At 41.7% G+C, this 25745-nt stretch overlaps 2 protein-coding genes across 2 annotated transcripts in view; one reads left to right on the plus strand and one right to left on the minus strand.

Moving 5' to 3' along the window:
* Positions 6121-9392, plus strand: MIXL1 (Mix paired-like homeobox). Its single transcript, XM_003482780.4, has 2 exons — positions 6121-6650; positions 8525-9392. Exons 1-2 carry the CDS (start codon positions 6243-6245, stop codon positions 8828-8830), a joined length of 714 nt encoding a protein of 237 aa, XP_003482828.2. The 5' UTR covers positions 6121-6242; the 3' UTR covers positions 8831-9392.
* LIN9 (lin-9 DREAM MuvB core complex component) overlaps positions 13616-25745 on the minus strand; it is a 74260-nt gene continuing 62130 nt past the window's right edge. The window contains exons 12-15 of the mRNA XM_021064413.1: positions 21280-21405; positions 15865-16044; positions 15597-15694; positions 13616-15110 (exon numbers count right to left, since the gene is read on the minus strand). Coding sequence (XP_020920072.1) covers positions 15005-15110; positions 15597-15694; positions 15865-16044; positions 21280-21405 — 510 coding nt within the window. The 3' untranslated portion in view covers positions 13616-15004. The remainder of the gene's footprint in view (positions 15111-15596; positions 15695-15864; positions 16045-21279; positions 21406-25745) is intronic.

Below are 25745 nucleotides of genomic sequence, written 5' to 3' on the forward strand. Positions count from 1 at the left end.
AAAATAAATCGAAAGAAGAAAAGGAATCATCCTTTTAAAAAATGCAACATGCTGGGTTCAAAATCTGTTTTGTGTTTGTCATTTGAATTTATATGATGTTGCCAAAACACCAAAAAAAGCCTTCTTACCGTTTTATAAAAGCTTCTTAACATTTTATCACTTTGCTGGCACATTAATACCTTTGGGGGGGCGTGATGTCTCTCGATCTCTTGTAACCTCTGGTTCTGAAATAAACTTCAGAAACCGAAGAGGCCCCGGCAGCAGAGGAGAAGAAATCAAAGCGAGGCCAGGATCAAAGGGGCAAACAGCTCTTGGATCTCAAGGTGGAAGTAGAGCCATCGACTCCCCTGGGCTGCCTTTTCCTGACTCTCTCTTTAACAAACCCCCGGGGCTCCAGAGCCGGGCCTCAGGGCAGCGCCGAGGGGAAGAGGGTACTTAGCACTTGGAAAGGCAGGCCTCTGTGATGTTCAGGGGAGTCAGTGGCAGGAACCGTGGTGGGAAATGTGGAGGAAGCAGAGCAGGACAGCAACCCTGAAAGCCTCCATCCTCCTCGGCCTGGGCCACCAGTCTTGGCTCCACAGAATAATCTTTTCTTTACCTACCGCTTTTCTCCTGCAGTTTTAATTATACTCACTAGTCTTCCCCCCTTCTACAGGGAGCGGCCCTGAAAACTGTCTTCCATTGCAACTTGTCCTTTCCTGTGTCTACTGCAATAGGCCTTAAGGACAGAACAAATTGAAATAATGACCAAAAGCTCTCAGCAAATCAAGTGGTGAGGAGCGGAGCCCTGGTGTTGCAGAGGGGGAATCTGACCCCTGACCTCAGTGGGCCTCATCTTCAGCTAACCCTGAACTTCGCTTTGAAACTGGTAAACTGACTCGCCTTGGTAGAAGGCAGTACTTTACAGAGTCTGTTTAACATGTACTGAAATTTCATAGATTAACTATTTTGGGAAAATAACTTGCAATAATTAAATTGTCAAGGATCGAGCTCTTTCTATTTTGTATTTGGAGAAATAGAAGAATGAGCAAGTTATTCATTGTGTGTTTGCAGCAAAGTAATTGAGTAAGGAATCTAGAACTTGGACTTAGCAAAATCCGCTTATGATTTTCAAGGTGTCTGTCGAACATACGAGCTGCAGAAAGTAACTGTAGAGGGAAGGTACACTTCAGAGCTTTTGTAGAGACCCTATAGGGCTTACTTCTTGCTGACCTTAGTCAACAAAAATCCCAGGAGAACTGGGAAATCCATTCCCACAGTGAATTAATATCTCTCTCCAGGTACATGACATTGCACGCTTTGCTTCAATTTTGAAGAACTACCTTTTTTTTAAAAATTCGGATTTCACCAGTTTTTCCACTAATGTTCTTTTTTTCTTTTCCAAGGACCCATTCAGAATACAACATTGTACTTAATTATCAAAAAAAAAAAAAACCACGCACACGAAAAAAAAAAGGCTTTAAAAGTGTTCTTAGAGTTCCTGTCATGGCGCAGTGGTTAACGAATCCAACTAGGAACCATGAGGTTGCGAGTTCGATCCCTGCCCTTGCTCAGTGGGTTAACGATCCAGCGTTGCCGTGAGCTGTGGTGTAGGTTGCAGACGTGGCTCGGATCCCCGTTGCTGTGGCTCTGGCGTAGGCTGGCAGCTATGGCTCTAATTGGACCCCTAGCCTAGGAACCTCCATATGCCGTGGGAGCGGCCCAAGAAATGGCAAAAAGACCAAAAAAAAAAAAAAAAAAAAGTGTTCTTAACTCAACAGCAAAAAAGCCAACAACCCAATTGAAAAATGGGTAAAAGACCTGAATAGACATTTCTCCAAAGAATATATACAGATGGCCAACGAGCACATGAAAAAATGCTCAACGTCACTGATTATTAGAGAGATGCAAATCAAAACTACTACAAGGTACCACCTCACACCAGTCAGAATGGTCATCATTAATAAGTCCACAAATAAATTCTGGGGAGGGTGTGGAGAAAAGGGAACACTCCTACACTGTTGGCAGGAATGTAAACTGGTACAACCACTATGTAAAACAGTATGGAGGTACCTTAGAAAACTATACATAGAACTACCATGTGATCCAGCAATCCACTCTTAGGCATATATCTATCTGGACAAAACTCCTTGAAAAAGACACATGCACCCACATGTTCATTGCAGCACTATTTACAATAGCCAAGACATGGAAACAACCTAAATGTCCATTGACAGATGATTTGATTAAGAAGATGTGGTCTATATACACAATGGAATACTACTCAGCCATAAAAAAGAACAAAATAATGCTATTTGCAGCAACATGAATGGAACTAGAGACTTTCATACTAAGTGAAGTAAGTCAGAAAGAGAAAGACAAATACCATATGATTTCACTTATATCTGGAATCTAATATATGGCACAAAGGAACCTTTCCACAGGAAAAAAAAAAATCATGGACATGGACTTGTGGTTGCCACGAGGGAGGGGAAGGGAGTGGGATGGACTGGGAATTTGGGGTTAATAGATGCAAACTATTACTTTTGGAATGGATAAGCAATGGGATCCTGCTGTATAGCACTGGGAAGGATGTCCAGTCACTTGTGATAGAGCATGATAATGTGAGAAAAAAGAATGTATACATGTATGTGTGACTGGGTGACCTTGCTGTGCAGTAGAAAATTGACAGAACACTGTAAATCAGCTATAATGGAAAAAATAAAAATCATTATAGGAGTTTCCATCATGGTGCAGCGGAAATGAATCCACCTAGGAACCATGAGATTTCGGGTTCAATTCCTGGCCTCTCTCAGTGGGTTAAGGATCTGGCATTGCTGCGCGCTGCGGTGTAGGTCGCAGACGTGGCTCAAATCCCGAGTTGTGGCTGTAGCTCTGATCTGACCCCTAGACTGGGAACTTCTATATGCCTCGGGTATGGTCCTAAAAAGCAAAAAAAAAAAAAAAAAAAAGAAAGAAAGAAAGTCCTTAGAGCAGTCCCTTGGTGGCTCCATGGGTTTTAGGGATCGGCATTGTCACTGCTGTGCCTCAGATCCCTGGCCTGGGGAGCTTTTGCATGCCCCAGGCGCCACCAAAAAAAAAAAAAAAAAGGTAAAAATGTACTTAGGATAGTAATATAAGCCCATGATTTAAAAAATAATAAAGTAGCACCAAAGGATATAAAATAAAATTTCCCTCTCCAAGGCCTCACTCCAAGGTCCAGCCCTGGGTTTTCACTGTCTCCTTCTTACTGAGGGTATTCTTTTTTTTGTCTTTTTGCTATTTCTTTGGGCAGCTCCCACGGCACATGGAGGTTCCCAGGCTAGGGTCGAATCGGAGCTATAGCCTACGCCAGAGCCACAGCAACGCGGGATCCGAGCCGCGTCTGCAACCTACACCACAGCACACGGCAACGCTGGATCGTTAACTCACTGAGCAAGGGCAGGGACCGAACCCGCAGCCTCATGGTTCCTAGTCGGATTCGTTAACCACCGCGCCACGACGGGAACTCCTGAGGGTATTTTTTAGGTTTATATAAGCACACACCAATAAAACTTCATTTTAAGCAAAAGGAGACAGGGAAAGGCTGAAATCTTATTTCAACATAGAAGACTGTAATTCTGCACCAACTCTCAGGAGAAGTCCTAAGAAGATAATGCTGGTTTGGTCAGTTTGGAGGAATCTCAAGCTGCAGATTGAACACTGCAATTTCTTACCAGCGGTTTAAAAGACAGATTTCTTACCAGTGGTTTCAAAGACTGTCCTATATGTTTAAAGTCCTTCATCACTTCGTCACCGGGCACTCCATTTATCTCTGCAGGTCCATTTTCCTGGCCTTATTGCAAACTGGCGGGCTCAGGGGCCCCTCACCAGTGAGCAGACAGCAGCCAGGGACTGAGACCTGGACAAAGGAACTGGGAGTGGGGAGGGGGGATTTCCACACAGACCAGAGAATTCCGATGCCTCTTGACCTCCGGGCGGAGTTTCTGGGTTGCTAGGCCATCTGGCTGATAAGCCTTAGCTGGCAGCCAGCAGCCAGCAAACCTTTGGTTTCCTGGTCCCAGAGTTTCCTGGTCCCAGAGTTGCAGCGGTGGAACTCGGAATCTGCATGAATCTGGCTCAATCACCACCGCCTGGGCCCAGTGTGTCTGAAAAAAAAAACAAACCCAAGGCTGGAGAGAGGGGCAGGGGGCTTCACCTGCCGCTGAGGCTGGCAGGGGGGCTCAGCCGGGGCCCATGGGTCATGTCTGGAGGGCACCTTGGCATAGTCGCTTTGGCATCATTTGAGCCTCATCTAGATAGTGGAGTACTTCTTATTCTTTTTGTTTTTCTTTTGCTTTTTAGGGCCACACCCACAGCATATGGAAGTTCCCAGGCTAGGGATCTGATCAGAGCTACAGCTGCTGGCCTACCCCAAAGCCACAGCAACATGGGATCTGAGCCATGTCTGCGACCTACCCCACAGCTCACTTCAACACTGGATTCTTAACAAGGTCAGGGATTGAACACGAATCCTCATGGATACTAGTTTGGGCTCATTATTGCTGAGCCACAATGGGAACTTCCTACGGAGTATTTCTTGATCTGTAATACTGGGATAGGAACACCTACTTCATAGGTACATGCGTAAAGCACAGTCTAACCCAATCATAAGTGGCTTTTGAATGAAGGAATGAAGGAAAAATGAGAGGGTCTGACCTCCCATCCTATACAACCTCTGCTTGAAAACCTCAGTGACCTGGCTAAGGAGTCCGAGAGGAAGGGAGGAGGAGGGAGAAAGAGAAAGATGGGGCAGGGGTGGGGTAGGTGGAGGACCAGGCTGTGAGAAGGGTCAGACTGCCTCTAAGACCCTCAAGTGCTATACACGGTCTGGGGCACACTTGCGGGGGTGGGGAGGGAATCAAGCACAGAACTTCTCTTTGCAGAAGCCCCAAGAAGGTCCACCCAGAACAAAAATTTCTAAGCTCCTCTGAGGTTGTCTTGCACATTCTGGAATGGATAGAGACAGGTGGGGACTGTGGCCTGAAAGAATCTCCCAATACAGAGCCAGTAAATGGTCCTGGGGAAATCAGGGCTCAGGTTCTGGGAGGAAGAAGACCTGGGCCTCTGGGCTTCTCTCCTGAGACATGCATGTGGTGAAGCACTTCCCATACTGGACCATGCAATTCCCTTTCTATAAGCAAATTCAGTGGCATCCATTTCAACAGATGTTCATGGAGGGTCAAGCAGGATGCCTTGTACATGGCAGATGTACAAAGCAGACACTCTTAAACTGAGTGGTTCCTGCTCTCGGAGGACTTTATAACTTCATAATTTAGGAGAGGACACAGATACATAAACCATAACCACAGGACAAATCAGGATAAAGCGGGGGCCTTAAATGAGCCCAAAGGGCAGAGGCAAGAAGGAGTTGAAAATTCGTGGTACTTCTTTCATCTCCTCCCTTCCAGCCAGATGATTCACAGGCAGTGTTGGGTATCTCCAGAAAGGCCAGACCATGAGCCAAATAAATGCCTCTAGAAAGGCACACTCTTCACCCTGCTGTGACAGTGGCACCCTTATTCCAAGGCCCACCAGGACATTCCAGACAGGTGGGTCCCCTCCCCTCCAAGGTGAGTTTCCTGCCTCTCTTTGAGGTCCTTTATCTGCACCCCCTGCTTCTGGTTCAGGATTTATTCAGGAGGCTTGCAAAGGTCAGCGGCAGGGCTGTTTGACCAACCTGGTACAGGGTCTAGCACATAGCAGGAGGAGTAAATAAATACCGTGGATGACCTCAGATGGGACAGCGGACAAGGCTCACTGACCTGGTCATGAGAGACACAGGGGGCTCCAGGCCCTTCCACCCTGAGTGGGTGACCTAACCCAGGAGGAGGGCGGTTCAGCCCACGCACTCGGGATCCCTGGCCTGGGGGTGGCCCCTCCGGGAGCAGACCTGCCCAGGGGGATGTTGATTGCGGTGGCGGTGGCTGGGCTGGCGGGCGGATGGACGGGGGGAGGGGGCGGAGGGGCGGAGGGGCGGAGGGGACCGGGGCCCAAGTTCACGCCTCCCTTCCTACATCCCACGAGCAGCGGAAGCGATTATTCCCCACAGGCGTCTGGCGGGGCTGGGGGCGGGCTCGCACCCCGAAGACACCCCGAAGACACACGGGCCTCCCCACGTCCACTCCTTTGATCGCGCCGCCGCCCAGGGCCCCCTCCCTCGGCCCTGGGCTGTATAACTGGAGGCCGTGCCTCTCCTGGCGGCGCACTGGGGTCGGGCAGCGATGGCCACAGCGGAGTCCAGGCAGCTCCAGTTCGGGGACAGCACCACGCCGCCCGCCTACCGGCCCGCCCACGCCGGCGGGGCGTTACTGCCGCCCCCGAGCCCCGCCGCTGCTCTGCTCCCCGCGCGCCCCTCTGATCCCGGCCCGGAACGCGGCACCCAAGCGGCCTTCGCTGGCTTTCTCGGGAGAGGTCCCAGGCCCGCTGCGCAGACCCCCGCCGGCCTGGGCCCGCCTGCGCCCCTCAAAGGCGCGGCCGTCCAGTCGGCGTCGCAGCGCCGCAAGCGCACGTCGTTCAGCCCGGAGCAGCTGCAGCTGCTGGAGCTCGTCTTCCGCAGGACCATGTACCCCGATATCCACCTGCGTGAGCGCCTGGCCGCGCTCACCCTGCTTCCCGAGTCTAGGATCCAGGTGAGCGGCTCCGGCCAGGATTCCCCGGGCGGCACCCCGGTGCCACTTAACGTGATGCTGGGCAAATTCCTTCCCTGGAGCCTCAGTGTAAAATCAGTACCTATTGCCTAGGGTGATTGTGAGGTTTAAATGAAATAATTTAGGCGCACTCTCAAAGACTTGTATCTTTCATTGCTAGGACCAGGGCTCCTCCTCCGAGGCTAGCTGGTCTCTTGATCAAAAAGTGTATCCTCAGCAGGAAGGCGGTAGGAGATATTTTCACACTTTTTCCTTATCCAGGAAGGAGAGACAGGGACAGTTGGTTTCCTCTGGTATGAGAATGGTAACTGAGACAGTGCAGGGCTGGTTCACTAAGTTGCTCTCTGGGCCCCTCCGCCAGATTTTTGGCGGGTACTGGGTCCGGAATTTGGGTTGGAAAGGATGTAGCCTCTTAGGGTAAAGACAAGCATATGGAGCTTGTCTTGAAAAATATAGTGCAAGGTGCGTTTATTGCTAAAGTAATTTTGATCAAAATCCTAAAGCTTGGTGGTAATGAGAAGCCTGCCTTTTTTGCCTGTTAGTCTGTAGCACTGTGGTCCGTTTCTACTTAAAGTGAAGCTTTAAATTTTCAACAGCTGGCACGGAAGCTTCCTAGGCAGGACAGGTCCGTGGGTAATTGTGGGGAAATAGTAAAAAGAGAAATTTATTCACATAAGTGAATGAAGTCCACTGAGCAGAATATCTTATAATTAATTTGCCAAGGGAGTACACTTTCAAAAACTGATTTTCCAAAAAAAAAAAAATTTTTTTTTTTGGCCAAGTCTGCAGCATATAGAAATACCCAGACCAGGGATCGAACTCATGCCACTGCAGCAGGTGCCCAAGCCGCTGCAGTGACAACTCTGGATCCTTAACCTGCTGTGCCGCAAGAGAAGCCACAAGGGAACTGATTTTCCAAATTATTTTAATGCTTATCATCTTTAAGCATAGCAGCATTTTTTCCCTAAAATTCTTTATTTCTGTGGCCTGAATTTTCATTGCAAATGTCCCTATAAAAGTATAGCAAGAACTAGGTATTTTTTTTTTTGAGCTTTGCAGTATTTTTAATACTTGTATGTTATAATTTCACTATTATAACCAGTGATTTCTTCCGAAAGTTAATAATATATATGAAGGATTCTGATATCCGCATAATTTCCCCACCAAATTCTCTGATTCTTAATAGTTTATAGCTGTTTTATGTTGATTCACGTCCCCTTCCAGATGTATATTTGTTTTTGTTTTTTTTTATTTTCCCACTGTACAGCAAGGGGGTCACGTTATCCTTACATGTATACATTACAATTATATTTTCCCCCCACCCTTTCTTCTGTTGCAACATGAGTATCTAGACAAAGTTCTCAATGCTATTCAGCAAGATCTTGTAAATCTATTCTAAGTTGTGTCTGATAAGCCCAAGTTCCCGATCCCTCCCACTCCTTCCCCCTCCCAAGATGTATATTTGTATGGTCTGTACTTACGAATAATTTTGCCTTCTCCTTTCCAATATTTACACTTCTTTCTTTCCTTTTTTAAATTTTTTAATGATTTTTATTTTTTGCATTATAGTTGGTTTAGTTTCTGTCAATTTCTACCCTACAGTAGAGTGACCCCGTCACACATGTATACACATTCTTTTTCTCACATTATCCTGCCTCACGAAGAACTAGGTGTTATTCCAGTTTTGCACCTGGGAATGGTGGGGCTGACAAAGCCACATGCTCAGACTTTGTGCTTTGCAAAAACCATAAGGCTCTGGAGCAGGGAGCCAGGACATGTTAAACTGGAACTTATCAACTATGAAGGTAAGAGTAGCATAAGGACTCCAACCAAAAGTGGTTTCTCCTCTCTTCCAGGTGTGGTTCCAGAACAGGCGTGCCAAGTCGCGCCGTCAGAGCGGCAAATTCTTTCAACCTTTAGCCAGGCCTGAGCTTTTTGTCCACCACTCTGCTTGTGAAACGGAAGGGAGATATTTGAAGCCCCAGCTGCCTCTGGAGGTAGATGTGAACTGCCTGCCCGATCCCAGCAAGGTTGGAGGGAGCATCTCAGACCCTAGCTCCCAAGGTCAGAATTTCGAAACCTTTTCTCCTCTCTCTGAAGACATTGGTTCAAAGTTGGACTCATGGGAGGAACACATCTTTTCTGCCTTTGGTAATTCTTGAGGAGTCTGGAGAATTCAGGATGAGCTCAGATGAACCATGACTGACAGCCAGGGAGACACACACCAGAATACTGTCCTTTCTGGCTTCTGTATTAAGGACATATCCATGTTAACCTTGGTAATGGTTTTGAGTCATCGCTCACCTGTGAAGCTTCCCCCCCTTTTGCCCATGAACCTTTGCCCATGGCCTGTTCTTTCTTCAGAGTACACACCTCCTAGGAGTTCTGGCATTTATTTTTACCAGTGCATCTCCAAATCTGCACATTCATTTTGGTCTGCACGCCTGCTCCCTCTTACCAGTCCTTTTGTTATTTTTCAGAGTGGCTTTTCAGAACTTATTTCCTTCGCAAGAACTCTTCAGTTTAACTCAGTTTCCCCTTATGCTTCACTGCTGTTGTCCTCCTATGGTTCCTCCAAGGCTTAGAATCCTAACCTCATGCTGACCCAGATCCTTCCATCCTCATCCTCTCACCAAGATTTACTACCTTGTAAGTTTGGCCTGTCATCTTTACACTCATTTGTAGTGCCAGTGATTTCTGCATCAGATTATTCAAGAGTAGCCTCCGTCTGCTACCAAATTCTGAAACTATTGGGTTACCTTTCCAGATAGCCTACAGAACAGTTATGCACATCTTTTTTTTTTTTTTTTTTTTGCTTTTTACGGCCGTGCCTTCGGCACATGGAAGTCCTCAGACTAGGGGTGAAATCGGAGCTACAGCTACCGGCCTACACCATAGCCACAGCAACACCAGATCCTTAACCCACTGAGTGAGGGCAGGGATCGAACCCCCATCCTCACGGATTCTAGTCAAATTCATTTCCTCTGAGCCACAACAGGAACTCCAATTATGCACATCTTCTAAAGGTCACCATCCCAGTATATGCCTATGTCTCAAAGCCAATCCTCTCAGTTTTGGAACTAAATGATCACCTCTCTTCTTTCAGAACACTCTAGACCTTCCTCTTTCTGAAGGTGTAACTTTCTCTAATCCTGATTTTGTACTTGTATCAATCACTCCAGCATTACCCTTAGCACTTGTTATTGTACTTCTGTGCAACTTTATTATTAAATGTTTTCCACAAATGTTTCATTGTAATTCTATTTAAATGAGTTCTGTCCTTGGGACAGCACTTAGTACAGCGTGTCACTCCGTAATTGCTCAGTACGTATTTTATGGTCATGAAAAACACTTCTCAAAGAAAAGTTTCTGCAAATGTAGTTGTTTTTTTTTTTCCCCCCACACCAGCAGTATGTGGAAGTTCCCAGGCCAGGGATAGAACCTGCATTGCAGTCGCAACCTGCTCTAGAGCTGTGGCAACTCCGGATCCTTAACCCGCTGTGCCACATGGGAACTTCCTGTTAGTCTAGCAGTGAAGGATCCGGTGTTGTCACTGCTGTGTTTGGGTTCAATCCCTGGCCCTCAAACTTCCACATGCCATAGACCTGGCCAAAAAAAAAGTCTATCTGGCTTGTTCAAAGTTTAGTAACATGAGTCTTTTGGTTTCAGGGATTTCTCTTTCCCAATTTATATGATAAGAATGTATGTAAATTACTGTTTCTAAGTTAGCCTGAGATAAATTATTGTTTTGATATTTTGAGGGTTTTCAGACTCCTGAGGATAAAGGGAAACTGTATATGAGGTAATCATAGGTGAGGTTTCTTTGTAAGCTGTGGAGGAGGAGGCTCATGAGAAGCCATGGCTGGGGCCAGGACTCATGTCTTGATGGTTACTAGAAGAGTCTGAGCTATGTTTAATGTCTTAGAGATTATACATCCAGTTACGCCTATTTTTCTTTTTTTTTTTTTTTTGCTTTTTAGGGCCATACCTGGGGCAAATAGAGGTTCCTAGGCTAGGGGTCAAGTTGGAGCTGCAGCTGCCTCCCTATGCCACAGCTCATGGCAACGGTGGATCCTTAACCCACTAAGTGAGGCCAGGGATCAAACCTGCATGCTCATGGATACCAGTAGGGTTTATTACCCACTGAGCCACAATGGGAACTCCCAGTTACCCTAATTTTCATAGAGGTGTTAAATGACTTGCAGTTTTTAGAGTAGCAAATACACTATTAAAAGCAACCAGGACAAAGTTGAGGCTTTAAAAGCAAACTTGACTTCTGAACCTTTAAAAACTGTCTGGAACCAAAAATGAGATGATAAACATAGCATATAGGATTGAACCTGCGTCCTCACGGATCCTAGTTGGGTTTGTTAACCGCTGAGCCACAAAGAGAATTCCAGTTTATTAATTTTATTATTGCATTTACATTGTGTTATGCTGTTTTCCCCAGTGAACAGTTTAACAATTTACAAATATTTAAATCTTGTCACAATTTTGTTTTTTCTTTTTTGGCCACCCCATGGCATATGGAGTTCCTGGGCCAGGGAGCAGATCCAAGCTGTAGTTGCTGCTACAGCAACATGGGATCCTTAACCCACTGTGCCAGGCTGGGGATTGAACCTGCATCCCAGTGCTCCATGGAGGCCTCTCTGATCCTGTTGCACCACTGCAGGGAACTCTCACAGTTTTTAATGTGGGATCCTTTAAGAAGAGCAGTCCACACTGCTCTCAAACTAACTGCTAAATGTATTACAGGCATTACGTGGTTAATCCTCAGAACTGCTGTATAAGGTGCGGACCATTTCTTTAAAGATGAAGAAATTTGGAGTTCCCGTTGTGGTGCAGCAGAAACAAATCCGACTAGGAACCATGAGGTTGCAGGTTTGATCCCTGGCCTCGCTCTGTGGATTAAGGATTCAGCGCTGCCGTGAGCTGTGGTGTAGGTTGCAGATGCGGCTCAGATCTGGCATTGCTGTGGCTCTGGTGTAGGCTGGCAGCTGTAGCTCTGATTAGACCCCTAGCCTGGGAACCTCCATATGCCATGGGTGTGGCCCTGAAAAGACAAAAACAAAAAACAAAACAAAACAAAAAAACAAAAAAAAAAAGAAAGAAAAAGAAAAAAAAGAAATTTAAGCAGTAGCTGACAATCACATGGCTAATAAATGACACCCAGGACTCAAACCAAAGACTAAGTCAGTCCACCATTTACTCACAGCCATATAATGCTGGCCATATTGGCTTGGCCTTTTTATCAACAATAAACCAAATGATATTATTTAGTCAATTAACAGTCACAGTGATATTATTTAGTCAATAAAAGTCACAATGATAATTGATAGGTTTAAAGGCTACTCCTGAGTCAGAATTTCTGCATCCAACTGAGTACTGCCTCATCTTTCAAAGCCGTCATCATGGAGGACCATACTTTCCCTCCAGTGACATTAATATTGCTTAGAGCGCTTTTGAAACTCTATTTGTTCATTTGTTCCACAAATATTTGGTCCCTATGAAAGGCACTTTCTCAGGGCCTGGAAGTAAAATGGTCAGCAAGACCAGAAATTAGGCCAGTGTGGAGACAGAAGAAAAAATATAAAGTTGCAAATATGACAAAGTGCTGGAAGGAGAGGTACATGAGGACCTGAGGTGATTGTTGTGCTCAAAGAAATCTTCCTTGAGAAAGTAATGCTGAAGGTAATATGTGTAGGACCATCAGCGCAGTTACCAGGTAAAAGGAGAGGGGACATACCACATAGAAGATGCAAAGGCTCTGTGCAATAAGAAGCAGGATGGAGAAACTGCAGGGGAGGACAGATCGTGTATGACTGTGTAGGTCTTGTTCTGAATTTGTCCTGAGAGCCATAAGACTTTCGATGGGGATAACATGAACGATTCTGCATTTTAAGAGTGTGGCTCTGGCTGCATTTGAGCAGAGCTGCATGGATACTGGGAGGTGGCTTAGGATATGACCGCTGTGTTCTAGGCTAGTGAAGAGGGTGGCTGGGCTGCAAGTACTGGTGATAAGGAAGATGCGGAAAGGTGCATGAACTCAAGGGAAAAAATTTAACAGGCAAGTTTTTTTTTTTTTTGGAGATTTTCAATGGTACCAAGTAAATGTGGTTTTTGGAATTAAAGGTAATTCAGAACTGGATATACACAACGCATGTGCTTGCTTGCTTGGTGACTCAATCAGACAGCTGACCCCAAACGACTACTTTCAACCATACGGTTTTTTTCTTCCTTAAGCAAAAATAAAATTCATAAATATTTTTAGGTATAGTTCTTGTCACCAACACATGACACTGGAAGATAAGGACAGTGCATAATGAAATATGTTCAAAACTAGGTATAACTACAGTGTGACAAGTTAGCCTTAAGAAATGTAAAAGAAAAAAAGTAAAAAATGTTTACTTAATTTTAGGCAGAATATTAAAAAAAAATCAACCTTTCTCTAGGTCTGCAGTCAAGCAAGTAACTTACTTGTTTAGTGTTTTCTACAGTGATGACTCAGATGGGAAAACCCTAAAATAATATTGGAAGGTATTAAAATTCAAAATGACTTGGTAATTAATGTGCACTGTTTCTTCCAAAATATGTAATTTACTGGAAATCTTTTTTTTTTTTTTTTTGCTTTTTAGGGCTGTACCTGCAGCATATGGAGGTTCCCAGGTTAGGGGTCGAATTGGAGCTGTAGCTGATGGCCTACACCACAGCCAAAGCAATGCAGGATCCGAGCCACATCTTCGGCCTACACCACAGCTCGTGGCAACGCTGGATCTTTAACCCACTGAGCGAGGCCAGGGATCAAACCTGTGTCCTCATGGATGCTAGTCAGATTTGTTAACCGCTGATCCCCGACAGGAACTTCTAGTGGAAATCATTTTTAAAAACTTTAAACATTAGGAATACTTATCAACTTATATTATTAAATGAAAATGTAGATGATATTACTTTTCATAGATCAATTTATTTAGAATTACAAATATTAAGAATAAAAGATTTATGCATTTCTTAATTAACATAACAGTTTAGCTAAATATAAACTCTGCACTAAAATTCTGCAGTGGCACAATATCAACAAAGAATATGGAAGCATTTTTAAACTATACAAAAATTTCAAATGGAAAATAATCTTGTTTCAGTTTTATTATACATTAACATATAAAAAGTCTCATTTTATGAGACATCTAAAAGAATCAAAGCCACTTCTACTGCTATATCTTAAACTCCAAATCCGAAAACAATTTATTATATTTTGACTTTATAATAATATTCTATATTAAAACAGAGAAAATTCCAAATACACACTTTTTACAAGATTGACATCTTAGGCAGGGTTTTCCTTAAAAAGCCAAAAACCAAAACCCAAAAAACCCATAACCAAATACAAACCTTTTGCTCCATTTCCTAGCACTAGCTATTTTATTTGTTTTCCTTATAAAATCTTTTTACTTTATAAATTGTGTATTGTTGGATTTCAACCAGTAATCTGGTTCAAAAGTTGTGCAAATAAACAAAAATATGAAAATAGTGTGTTATCAGTCTTTTTTTTTTTTTTTAAATAAATCTTGTAACAATAGTACTTTTTGCCCTGAATAGACGGGAAAAGACATGCCAAATCCATTTGCTGAAATTAAGCATCTTGCAGTAATGTTTCTTTCCTGCTCCTTCATTTTCTTTCAACAGACAAACAACAAAGGTTTCTTTTATAAATTATGATAAATTAAAATATTTATTATTATAAAATGATCTATAGAACCATGTCACATTGCAAGTATACATCATATATACTTGTAAAGTCCATATTTCCCACCTTTATTCCAGTGGCTTCCTTAAAATGAGGACTTCCCACATCTCATGATATTATTTTTTGAAGACTGAGATGGTGATCAACTAAATGAATTGGAGTTGTAATTTTCTAGGTGGAATTTCCACAATGCCATGCATAATGCACAAAAAGGCCATGTTTCTTCATGTTCTCCACTGCAGTAATTGTCTGCATGGGGTGGGTTGAATTCATGCATAAAAAAAAAAATGGTCAATATTCTTCCATGAAATTGTATTATGTTCAGACATTTTCAGTTTAAAAATACTTGCTAATAAACATATGTAACATAAGCAAGTGCTATTGCAGCAGAGTAATAAAAGAAAAATAAATATAATGCTCGTCAGCAATGCTGGTTTAAGAAGCAGTACAGTATATTGAAATGCCTTATTTGGAGATTTAAATTTCCCTTGTTTTTCCAGCAGTTAGGGTATTTGGTGTTGGAAGCCTACATAAAGGAAGATAACTTCTCAAAAAATATGTCCTATGCAGTTGGAATAATTACATCTTTTACTCAGTCTCTGTTGGTGTTATTTGCTGCAAAGGCATGTAAGTTTCCCATCTGGCTCAGGCCACTCTGAATATGTGCAACGTGAATCTCTACATTATTCTGAAAGCAACTGTAAAAAAGAAGAAACGTGGTTAACTACCTTGTCTCACAAAGTTAAGAAAAACAATTTCTAAAAAAGGAAGAGCTGAATTTTAATTAGGAAATAGCTAAGATAATGATCCAGGTAATAAATCTTCCCTTTACATTAGCTATAAGTCTACTTCAGTACTAAGTGAAAAAGTGTGCTGGGAAGAAGCTGAGGAGCCACGGCAGCACTGGAAAGAGGCCTCATCTCTTTGTGGAAGCCTCACTTCTAGGGTGAACGCCCACGCTAAACCCAAACATAAATACTCTATGTCTTCTGACTTCTTTGTATTAAAATCCGTCTCAAATTTCTATTCTCAACAGACTGGATGTAACTGAAAAGCTCATTTACAATTACTTACAGGATAAAAGCTATATGACTAGGAAATAAATATGCATAATTTTTAAAGCGTGTACTGGAGATCACTATGAACTTAATACGAAAATGATTAGAGTACATCTTATGAATTACCTGATATTAGAAGCATCTATTGTACTCTTGATATCATTTAATGAATCTGTAAGTGATTTGAATTCAAAGGAATTCAGGTCTCCTCCTTCTGCTAGACACTAAAAGAAAAAAAAATTCAAAATTTAATTGAATTACAGTTCAAACTGAGACCCCCAAATACTCTAATATATGGTTTAGTTTTTTAGCAACGAATTAGCATAGTTTATTTAGGTGTCAAAATTAAGAAAATATTCTTAATACTTTCTCGGAAAAGTTCTCCAAAATTTACCTTAATTTGTAATAAAATAGCTGTAAGCCTGGAGATTAAGTCTGTCAGATTGTCATTTTCTACACAGGGCTGTCCTGTTGAGGAATTTGCGTGCCGAACAATTTCCTGTGCTTCTTCCTCACACCTTCGTCTCATATCTGTCGGCTGATCTGCTGGCTGCAACCCTTGATCTGGAGCAAGCTGAATACAGATGAATAAACATAAGCTGTACATTAATAAGGCCATGATAATTTCTGTGTGTCTATGCCCTGTTTTCAGATTTGGATATTTATAAAACTAGCATTTATAACAAAAATGATGCTCACTCTTTTTTTTTTTTTTGTCTTTTTAGGGCTGCAGCTGCGGCATATGTAAGTTCCCAGGCTAGGGATCAAATTGAAGCTATAGTCACCAGCCTATGCTACAGCCACAGCAACGCCAGATCTGAACCATGTCTGCAAGCTACACCACAGCTCACGCCAATGATGGATCCTAACCCACTGAGTGAGGCCAGGGATTGAAACTACATCCTCTTGGATGCTAGCCAGATTTGTTTCCACTGAGCCACAACGGGACTCCATGACACTCACACTTCACCTTAGGAGTTTTTCCTCCTCTAACAGTATTTATATTTTATTTTATTTTATTTTATTTTATTTTATTTTATTTATTTTATTTATTTTATTTTATTTTATTTATTTATTTTATTTTATTTTATTTTATTTTTTGTCTTTTTGCTATTTCTTGGGCCGCTCCTGCGGCATATGGAGGTTCCCAGGCTAGGGGTCTAATAAGAGCTGTAGCCACCGGCCTACGCCAGAGCCACAGCAACTCGGGATCCGAGCCGCGTCTGCAACCTACACCACAGCTCACGGCAACGCCGGATTGTTAACCCACTGAGCAAGGGCAGGGACCGAACCTGCAACCTCATCGTTCCTAGTTGGATTCGTTAACCACTGTGCCACGACGGGAACTCCTTTTTTTTTTTAAATTTGTTTTATATTTTTGGTAACTTTTAATTTTGATATACTTTCAATCTTCTAAAAAAGAACGGCACAAAAAAAATCTTGATAACCTTTTACCTAGATCACTAACTGCTCATGGTTTATTGTGTTTCATTTAACATTTCACCTTTCTCTCTCTGTATATATACATTTTCCCTTAACCATTAATTTGAGAATTCGACAACACTACCCCTAAATACTCAAGCTTGTATTTACTAAGTCCATAGATATTCTCTTACATAACCACAGTGAAATGATCACAATCAGGAAATTTAGCACTGATATAATAGCATTTTTCTAACAGTCCACATTCGGATTTCATCAACTGTTCCAATAAGGCCTTACACAGCTATTTCCCCCCTGAATACATTTGGTTGTCTTGTTTCTCTAGACCCTTTTTGTCTGGTCCTTCATGACCTTGATATTTTTGAAGAGTACCAGCCAATTATTTCGCATAATATCCCTCTATGTGGGTTTGTCTGTTTCCTCTTGATTAGACTGAGGTTTTACATCTTTGGCAGGAACACACAAAAGTGATGCCGAGTTCTTCTCTGTGCATGGTGCTCTGGAGGCACATGATGTTTATCTGTCCCACGACTGTGGATGTTATCTTTGATCACTTGGTTAAGGTAGCTATGTGCCTCCTAATCAACAGAGAGCTTCCTCAATTTTTCTTATAGCAGCACAGTGCTCCACTGTGGGATGTGCTGTAAGTTATTCAGCCAATTCCCTACGTATGGGCGTTTAGTTTTTTCCCCTAATATTTTGCAATTACCGTAACACTGCAGTGAATAACTTTGTCCTCTAGCACACATTTTTTAATTGAAGTATACATAAATACATAAAAGAACACAAATCATAATGCATAAGGGTTAATAAATATTCACAAATCAAACATGCCTGAGAAATCAGCATCTAGATTAAGAAACAATATTACGGAGTTCCTTTGTGGCACAGCAGGTTAAGGATCTGGCATTGTCACTGCAGTGGCTCAAGTCGCTGCCTGGGTGAGGGTTCGATCCCTGGTCTGGGAACCTACACATGCCGTAGGCATGGCCAGAAAAAAACAAAAAATAAACCAGAATATTACCAGCCCCTCAGAGGCCAACTGCCATCTTCCAGCACTCCAAGGGTAAACCCCATCCTGACGTCTAGCATCATATATTAGCCTTTGCTGGCTTTTAAGCTTTACATAAATGGAAACATGCATTATACATTCTTTTGTGTATGACTTTAGCTGTTCAATATTTGCATGTTCTCGTATGACTAAATATATTCACATGTTTGTGAGTTTATCCATGGTGCTCTAAGTAGATGAGTTCATTCATTCTTACTCCTGAGAATTCCACTGTATATTATGTGACAGTTTACTGATTCATTTCAGTATTTATGGGTATTTGGGTAATTTCTAATTTTTGGCTAAACTTTATCTAGCCATATCTCTCTATATATATATCTATAATGAACAGAGATGCTATGTATGTTCTAGTGTGTCTTCTGTTAAATATGTGTTTGGTAAATTGCCTAGTCATAGTATTCTCTCTGATATGTTCATATTTTAAAATCAATATTAAAAAATTAAAAGGGTGCGGCCCTAAAAAGAAAAAAAAAAAAGCTAACTGTTTAAGAATCTCATATCACAAACAGAGGTGGCTTTAAATAAACCCATGAATTTATGGTCAATTAATCTATGATGACAGAGAGGCAAGAATGTACAATGGAGAAAAGATAGTCTCTTTAATATATGGTGCTGGGAAAATTGCACATCTATACAAAAAAGAATGAAATTAGAACATATCTAACACCATACACAAAAATAAACCTAAAATGGATTAAAGACCTAAATGCAAGACTGGATACTGTAAAACTCCTATAGGAAAACATAGGCAGAAAACTCTGTGTTACGGACACAAAGGCAAAAATAAACAAATAGGACCAGATCAAACTAACAAGCTTTTGCACAGCAAAGGAAACCATAAACAAGACAAAAAGACAACCTATAGAACGGGAGAAAATATTTGCAAATGATGCGACCAACTAGGGATTAATTTCTAAAATATACAAACAGCTTATATAGCCAAGTTAAAAAAAAAAAAAAAAAAACCCAACTGAAAAATGGGCAGGAGTTCCCGTCATGCCTTAGAGGTTAACGAACTTGACTAGCATCCATGAGGACGAGGGTTCGATCCCTGGCCTCACTCAGTGGGTTGAGGATTTGGCATTGCCGTGAACTGTGCTGTAGGTCATAGATGTGGCTTGGATCCTGCATTGCTGTGGCTGTAGTGTAGGCTGGCAGCTATAGCTCCAGTTGGACCCGTAGCCTGGGATCTTCCACATGCCCCGGGTGCAGCCCTAAAAAGACAAAAAGCCAAAAAAAAAAAAAAAAAAAAAAAAAAAAAAAAGAAAAAGAAAAATGAGCAGAAGACCTAAACAGACATTTCTCCAAAGAAGATATATAGATGGCCAGTAGAAAAGATGTTCTAATTATTAGAGAAATACAAATCAAAACTACAGGAGTTCCCGTCGTGGCGCAGTGGTTAACGAATCCAACTAGGAACCATGAGGTTGCGGGTTCGGTCCCTGCCCTTGCTCCGTGGGTTAATGATCCGGCGTTGCCGTGAGCTGTGGTGTAGGTTGCAGACGCGGCTCGGATCCCGAGTTGCTGTGGCTCTGGCGTAGGCCGGTGGCTACAGCTCCGATTCGACCCCTAGCCTGGGAACCTCCATATGCCGCGGGAGCGGCCCAAGAAATAGCAACAACAACGACAAGACAAAACAAAACAAAACAAAACAAAACAAAACAAAAAAAACTACAATGAGGTGGAGTTCCCATCATGGCTCAGTGGTTAACGACTCCAACTAGGAAGCATGAGGTTTCGGATTCAATCCCTGGCCTCGGTCAGTGGGTTAAGGATCCGGATTTGCTGTGAGCTGTGGTGTAGGTTGCAGACTCGGCATGGATCCCATGTTGCTGTGGCTCTGGCGTAGGCCGGTGGCTACAGCTCTGATTAGACTCCTGGCCTGGGAATCTCCATATGCCATGGAAGCGGCCCTAGAAAAGTCAAAAAGACAAACAACAACAACAACAAAACTACAATGAGGTATCATCTCATACTGGTCAGAATGGTCACCATCAAAAAAACTAAAAATAATAATTGCTGGAGAGGGTGTGAAGAAAAGGGAACCATCATACACTGTTGGGGGGAATGTGAATTGGTGCAACCATTATGGAGAAAAGCAGGGAGCTTCCTTAAAAAACCAAAAATAGAGTTACCATATGATCCAGCAATCCTACTCCTGAGAATACATCCGGAAAAGATGAAACTCTAATTCAAAAAGATACGTGCACCCCAATGTTTATTGTGGCACTATTTACAATAGTTAGGACATGGAAGCCACCTGAATGTCCAACAACAGAGAAATGGATAAAGAAGATATGGTGTTATGTATACAGCACAAGGAACTAGATTCAATATCTTTTTTTTTTTTTTTTTTTTGTCTTTTTGTATTTTCTGGGTCTGCACCCGGGACATATGGAGGTTCCCAGGCTAGGGGTCGAATCGGAGCTGTAGCCACCGGCCTACACCAGAGCCACAGCAACGTCATATCTGAGTCACGTATGCGACCTACACCACAGCTCACAACAACACTAGATCCTTAACCCACTGAGCAAGGCCAGGGATCGAATCCGCAACGTCATGGTTCCTAGTCAGATTTGTTAACCACTGAGCCACGAAGGGAACTCCTAGATTCAGTATCTTGTAATAACCTACAGTGGAAAAGAATCTGAAAGAATATACATGAATCACTTTGCTGTATACCTGAAACACTAAATCAACTATACTTCCTCCCCCAAAAAAGAGGTGGCTTTACTGGAAACATATAACCTCTAAGAATGCAAATGCACGAGCATTCTAAATTCATCACAATCATTTAATTCTTACCTTGTAGCAAGAAACTAAAATTTTAGGTGGAAATTTGAACCACCTTCATATCTACAATTGTATGTCCATGATGATGATAATTCACAAATAACCCTATAGTCTATGTGGTTGAAGTTCAAGAAGGAAACAAGATTTAATACATAGCATGACCATAACTTTGTGAGAAAAAGCATATATGTTAAAAAAAAGATTAGGAGGAAATGAAACAAAATATAGTCTTTGGGGTAGTGGAATTAAGAAAAGTTATTTCTCTGGATTTTTCTACATTTTTGGAGAGCTATATTCATTTGTATTCAAAGAAATAAAAACTCAACAGATAGTTCACTGTGTGTAAAGCATTCTTAAATGTTGATGCTGTATGGATCTGCTAAAGGATTTTATAAGGACACTGGCTTAGTTTGGATTTTCTGAAATGTGATAACAGCATTAAGCTTCAAATAAAGAGCGGACAGCACAGCCCCTCAAGGGAAATTCATACAAATTACCTACCTCATAGCAGTACTGTTGAACCTTATGTAAAACTTTGTTTAGGTCCTTGTTCAGTTGCTCAAGCTCGAGAACAATTGTTGCATATCGCCGCTGAAATTCAATGCCAATGGGCATGGAATATGATTTCTGAGAAGAAAAAAAGTCAGATTTTGATAAATTTTTAAAACAATGCAATTTTAATTATCTAATAGGATATTTGACTTATTAAACTGAAGGTAATTAAAACTGTCTGTACTCAATGTTATATTTCTATGTGATAATGTTTTACTGTTATTTTGAAGAGTGTCTTTTTCTTAGGAGCGTCATTATGTCTGTCATTTACTTTTTTAAAAATAGAGCTCTTTTATATATAACTGTGTATATCTATCTGTATCTATATACACAGAGAGGGATTACATGAAATAAAATTGTTCAATACATATATATGTTTCTTATAATCTTCCAACTTTTTCATAACTTTGTCTTTTTTTTTTTTTTTTGGCTATACCTGCAGCATGCAGGAGTTCCCAGGCCAGAGACTGAATCTGGGCGACAGCGGTGACAATGCTAGATCCTTAACTGCTAGGCCACGAGGGAACTCCCACTTTGTCATTTTTTAAAATAAAAAGTTGTTAAAAATTATATGTATTCATTTGAAATGTTCTAGTTACTTAAACTCAATTGATTCTCCATCTGCAATCAATTCGTTATAGCATAATGGATGAGAGCATGGGTGCCAGAATCAGATTATATGTTCAAATCCCAACTCTATTACTTACTAGCTGTGTGACCTTAAGCAAGTTCCTTAATTTCTCTGTGCCTCTATTGCCTCATCTGCAAGATGGGGATAACAGGAACAAATCTACCTAATGAGACTATGGCAAAGCTTAATTGTAGCATACTATACAAATCCTAGTATACTGCCTCCCACATAGAAAATCTCCAATGAATATTAACTGTTATCATCATTGGCACCATTCCATATTTGCTTTCTATCAGTAAGTAAAATGGACTTTGATTCCATGATTCCATTTCCTTTCCTCTACTCATAAAACCTCCAAAAAATTACACCATCCATTCCACTCCAGCTGCAAATGCTGCAACGAGACTTCTTCAGTTAAGCCTAATTTTTTTTTTTTTTTTTTTTTTTTTTAAGGGTTGTATCCATGGCATAAGGAGGTTCCCAGGCTAGGGTCACTGAGTGAGGCCAGGGATGGAACCTGAATCCTCATGGATACTAGTTGGACTGTTATAGCTGAGCCGTAACAGGAACTTCCAGTTAAGCCTAATTTAACCACATTTCTTTTTTATTTTTAAGAGGATTTCCAAGAAAGCAAATCATCATGTACTGGGGAAACAAGTATGATTGCTTTTTTTTTTTTTTTTTTTTTTTTTTTTTGGTCTTTTTGCCATTTCTTGGGCCGCTCCCACAGCATACGGAGGTTCCCAGGCTAGGGGTCGAATCGGAGCTATAGCCACCAGCCTACGCCAGAGCCACAGCAACTCGGGATCCGAGCCGCGTCTGAGACCTACACCACAGCTCATGGCAAGGCCAGATCCCTAACCCGTTGAGCAAGGGCAGGGAACGAACCCAAAACCTCATGGTTCCTAGTTGTATTTGTTAACCACTGAGCCAAGATGGGGATAATAAAAACATCTACCTAATGAGATTATGGCAAAGTTTAACTGTAGCATACTATACAAATCCTAGCATACTGCCTCCCACATAGAAAATCTCCAATGAATATCAACTGTTATCATCATTGCCATCATTGCCGAAACTACTACTCACACTAGCGTCAAATCACAGCATTATAATTGTTTAACAGAAACCTTTGGGATTCCCTTCGTGGCTCAGCGGTTAACAAACCTGACTAGGATCCATAAGGATACATGTTTGATCCCTGGCCTTGCTTGGTGGGTTAAGGATCCGTCATTGCCATGAGCTGTGGTGTAGGTTGAAGATGCAGCTTGGATCCCTTGTTGCTGTGGCTGTGGTGTAGGCCAGCAGCTGCAGCTCCAATTCAACCCCTAGCCTGGGAACTTCCATATGCTGCTGGTGCAGCCCTAAAAAGCAAAAAAACCCACCCCAAACAATCAACCTTGTTCAGTCTTACCATTTTTCAGATGAGATCATATGAAAAATGTTAAGACTGAACAAGGCTGATTAATGTTAATGTTTCGTTTAACAGCACCCATTATTAATGTTAATGTTTCACTTAACAGCACCCATTATTAATAAAGTGCCAGGCATTGTTCTAAGTGTTTAACAGGATCTCACTGAATCCTTGCTACCACCTCATGAGAAGGGTACTAAATTATCTCCATTTTACATTTGGAGGAATCTGAGGTCCATGTACCACAGCCAATAAGTGGTATGCATGCAGGATCTGAAACTAGTCAGTATTCCTCCACCACTGGGTCTGATGCACTGAAAGAGGAGGAAGGGAAAGAATGTCATAGGGGGATTAAGAAAGGGGTTAAGTCATTTTAAAAATATTTTTTATTTTGTAAATTTAAAAATTGTAATATTTTAAAATTGAATTATAACTGACATATAACATCCTGTTGGTGTATAACATAATGATTCTATATTTACATGCAAAAGCTCCTGGGCCAGGGATCGAACACATGCCACAGCAACGACAATGCTGGATCCTTAACCTGCTGGACCACTAGAGAACTCCTGTGTCATATTTTAGATTCTACATGTACGTGATACATATGGTATTTAGTTTTCTATATGAGTGGTACATATGGTATTTAGTTTTCTCTTTTGAACTTACCTCACTTGGTAGGATATTCTTTAGCATTCATGTTGCTGCAAAAGGCATTATTTGAGTTATTTTTGTGCTTGGTGTGAGGGTGTGTTCTAATTTCACTGATTTACATGCAGCTGTCCAACTTTCCCAGCACCACTTGCTGAAGAGGCTTTTTCCCATTTTACCTTCTTGCCTTTTTTGAAGATTAATTGACCATAGGTGTGTGGGTGTTATTTCTGAGCTCTCTACTCTGTTCCACTGACCCATGTCTGTTTCTTTTTCTTTTTTTTTTTTGTCTTTTGTCCTTTTTAGGGCCTAACCCAAGGCATATGGAAGTTCCCAGGCTAGGGGTCTAATCAGAGCTGTAGCCACTGGCCTACGCCAGAGCCACAGCAATGCCAGATCCAAGCCGCGTCTACAACCTCCACCACAGCTCACAGCAACGCCGGATCCTTGGCTGACTGAGTAAGGCCAGGGATGGAACCTGCAACCTCATGGTTCCTAGTCAGATTCGTTTCTGCTGTGCCACCATGGGAACTCCTCCATGTCTGTTTCTGTACCAATAACACACGGGTTTTTTGTTTTACTTTTTATTTTTTTGGCCATGCTCACAGCATATGGAAGTTCCAGGACCAGGGATCAAAACTTGAGCAGTGATCCAAGCCACAACAAACTGGATCAAGCAGGTTAAGCTGGATCCTTAACCTGCTGTGCGACTAGAGAATTCCAATACCACACTGTTGTGATTACTGCAGCTTTGAAGTATTCTCCTCAGTCTGGGAGAGTTTTGCCTCCTGTTTTGTTCTTTTTCCTCAGGACTATTTTGGCAATTCTAGGTCTTTTATAGTTCCATATACATTTTTGGATTATTTGTTCTAGTTCTGTGAAAAATGTAGTGGGTAATTTGAGAGGGATCACATTAAATCTGTAGCTTGCTTTGGGTAGTATGGTCACTTTAACATTAATTCTTCCATTCCAAGAGCATGGGATATCTTTCCACTTCTTTGAATTTTCTTTAATTTCCTTTATTAATGTTTTACAGTTCTCAGTGTGCTAAGTCTTTCACCTCCTTGGTCAGATTTATTCCTACGGTTTTTTTTTTTTTTTTTTTTTTTTGGTGCTATTTTAAGAGTTACTGTTTTTGTACATTCCCTTTCTGATATTTCATTGTTAGTACACGGAAATGCAACTGATTTCTGAATTTTGATCTTTTATCCTGCTACTCTGCTGAATTCGTTTGTCATATCTAATAGTTTTTATATGGAATTTTTAGGGTTTTCTATATATAGTATCATGTCATTTGCATATAGTGAAAATTTTACCTCTTCCCTTCCAATTTAGATAACTTTCATTTCTTTTTTTGTCTGATTGCTGTGGCTAGGACTTGCAGTACTATATTGCAAGTTGAATACTATTGAACACTATTGAACATTAGTGGTGACAATGGGCATCCTTGTCTTGTTCCAGATTTTAGTGAGAAGACTTTCAGCTTTTCTCCATTGAGTATTTTATTGGCTGTGGGTTTGTCTTAAATAGCTTTCAGTAAACCTTCTATCTTCTTTTTTTCTTTAATCTTTTTAGGGCCACACCCACAGCATATGGAGGTTCCCAGGCTAGGGGTCAAATCAGAGCTGTAGCTGTTGGCTTACACCACAGCCAAGGCAAAACAGGACCTGAGCTGTGTCTGAGATTTACATCACAGCTCATGGCAATGCCGGATCCTTA

This window comes from Sus scrofa, chromosome 10 (genome assembly GCF_000003025.6).
Source record: "Sus scrofa isolate TJ Tabasco breed Duroc chromosome 10, Sscrofa11.1, whole genome shotgun sequence".
Lineage (NCBI taxonomy): Eukaryota > Metazoa > Chordata > Mammalia > Artiodactyla > Suidae > Sus > Sus scrofa.

What these genes read in the sequence shown, in the direction of transcription:
- MIXL1 (XM_003482780.4), top strand. Translation starts at nt 6,243, where the DNA reads ATGGCCACAGCGGAGTCCAGGCAGCTCCAGTTCGGGGACAGCACCACG. An exon ending in TTCCCGAGTCTAGGATCCAG is followed by an intron (nt 6,651 to 8,524) that starts GTGAGCGGCTCC and finishes CCTCTCTTCCAG; the next exon opens with GTGTGGTTCCAGAACAGGCG.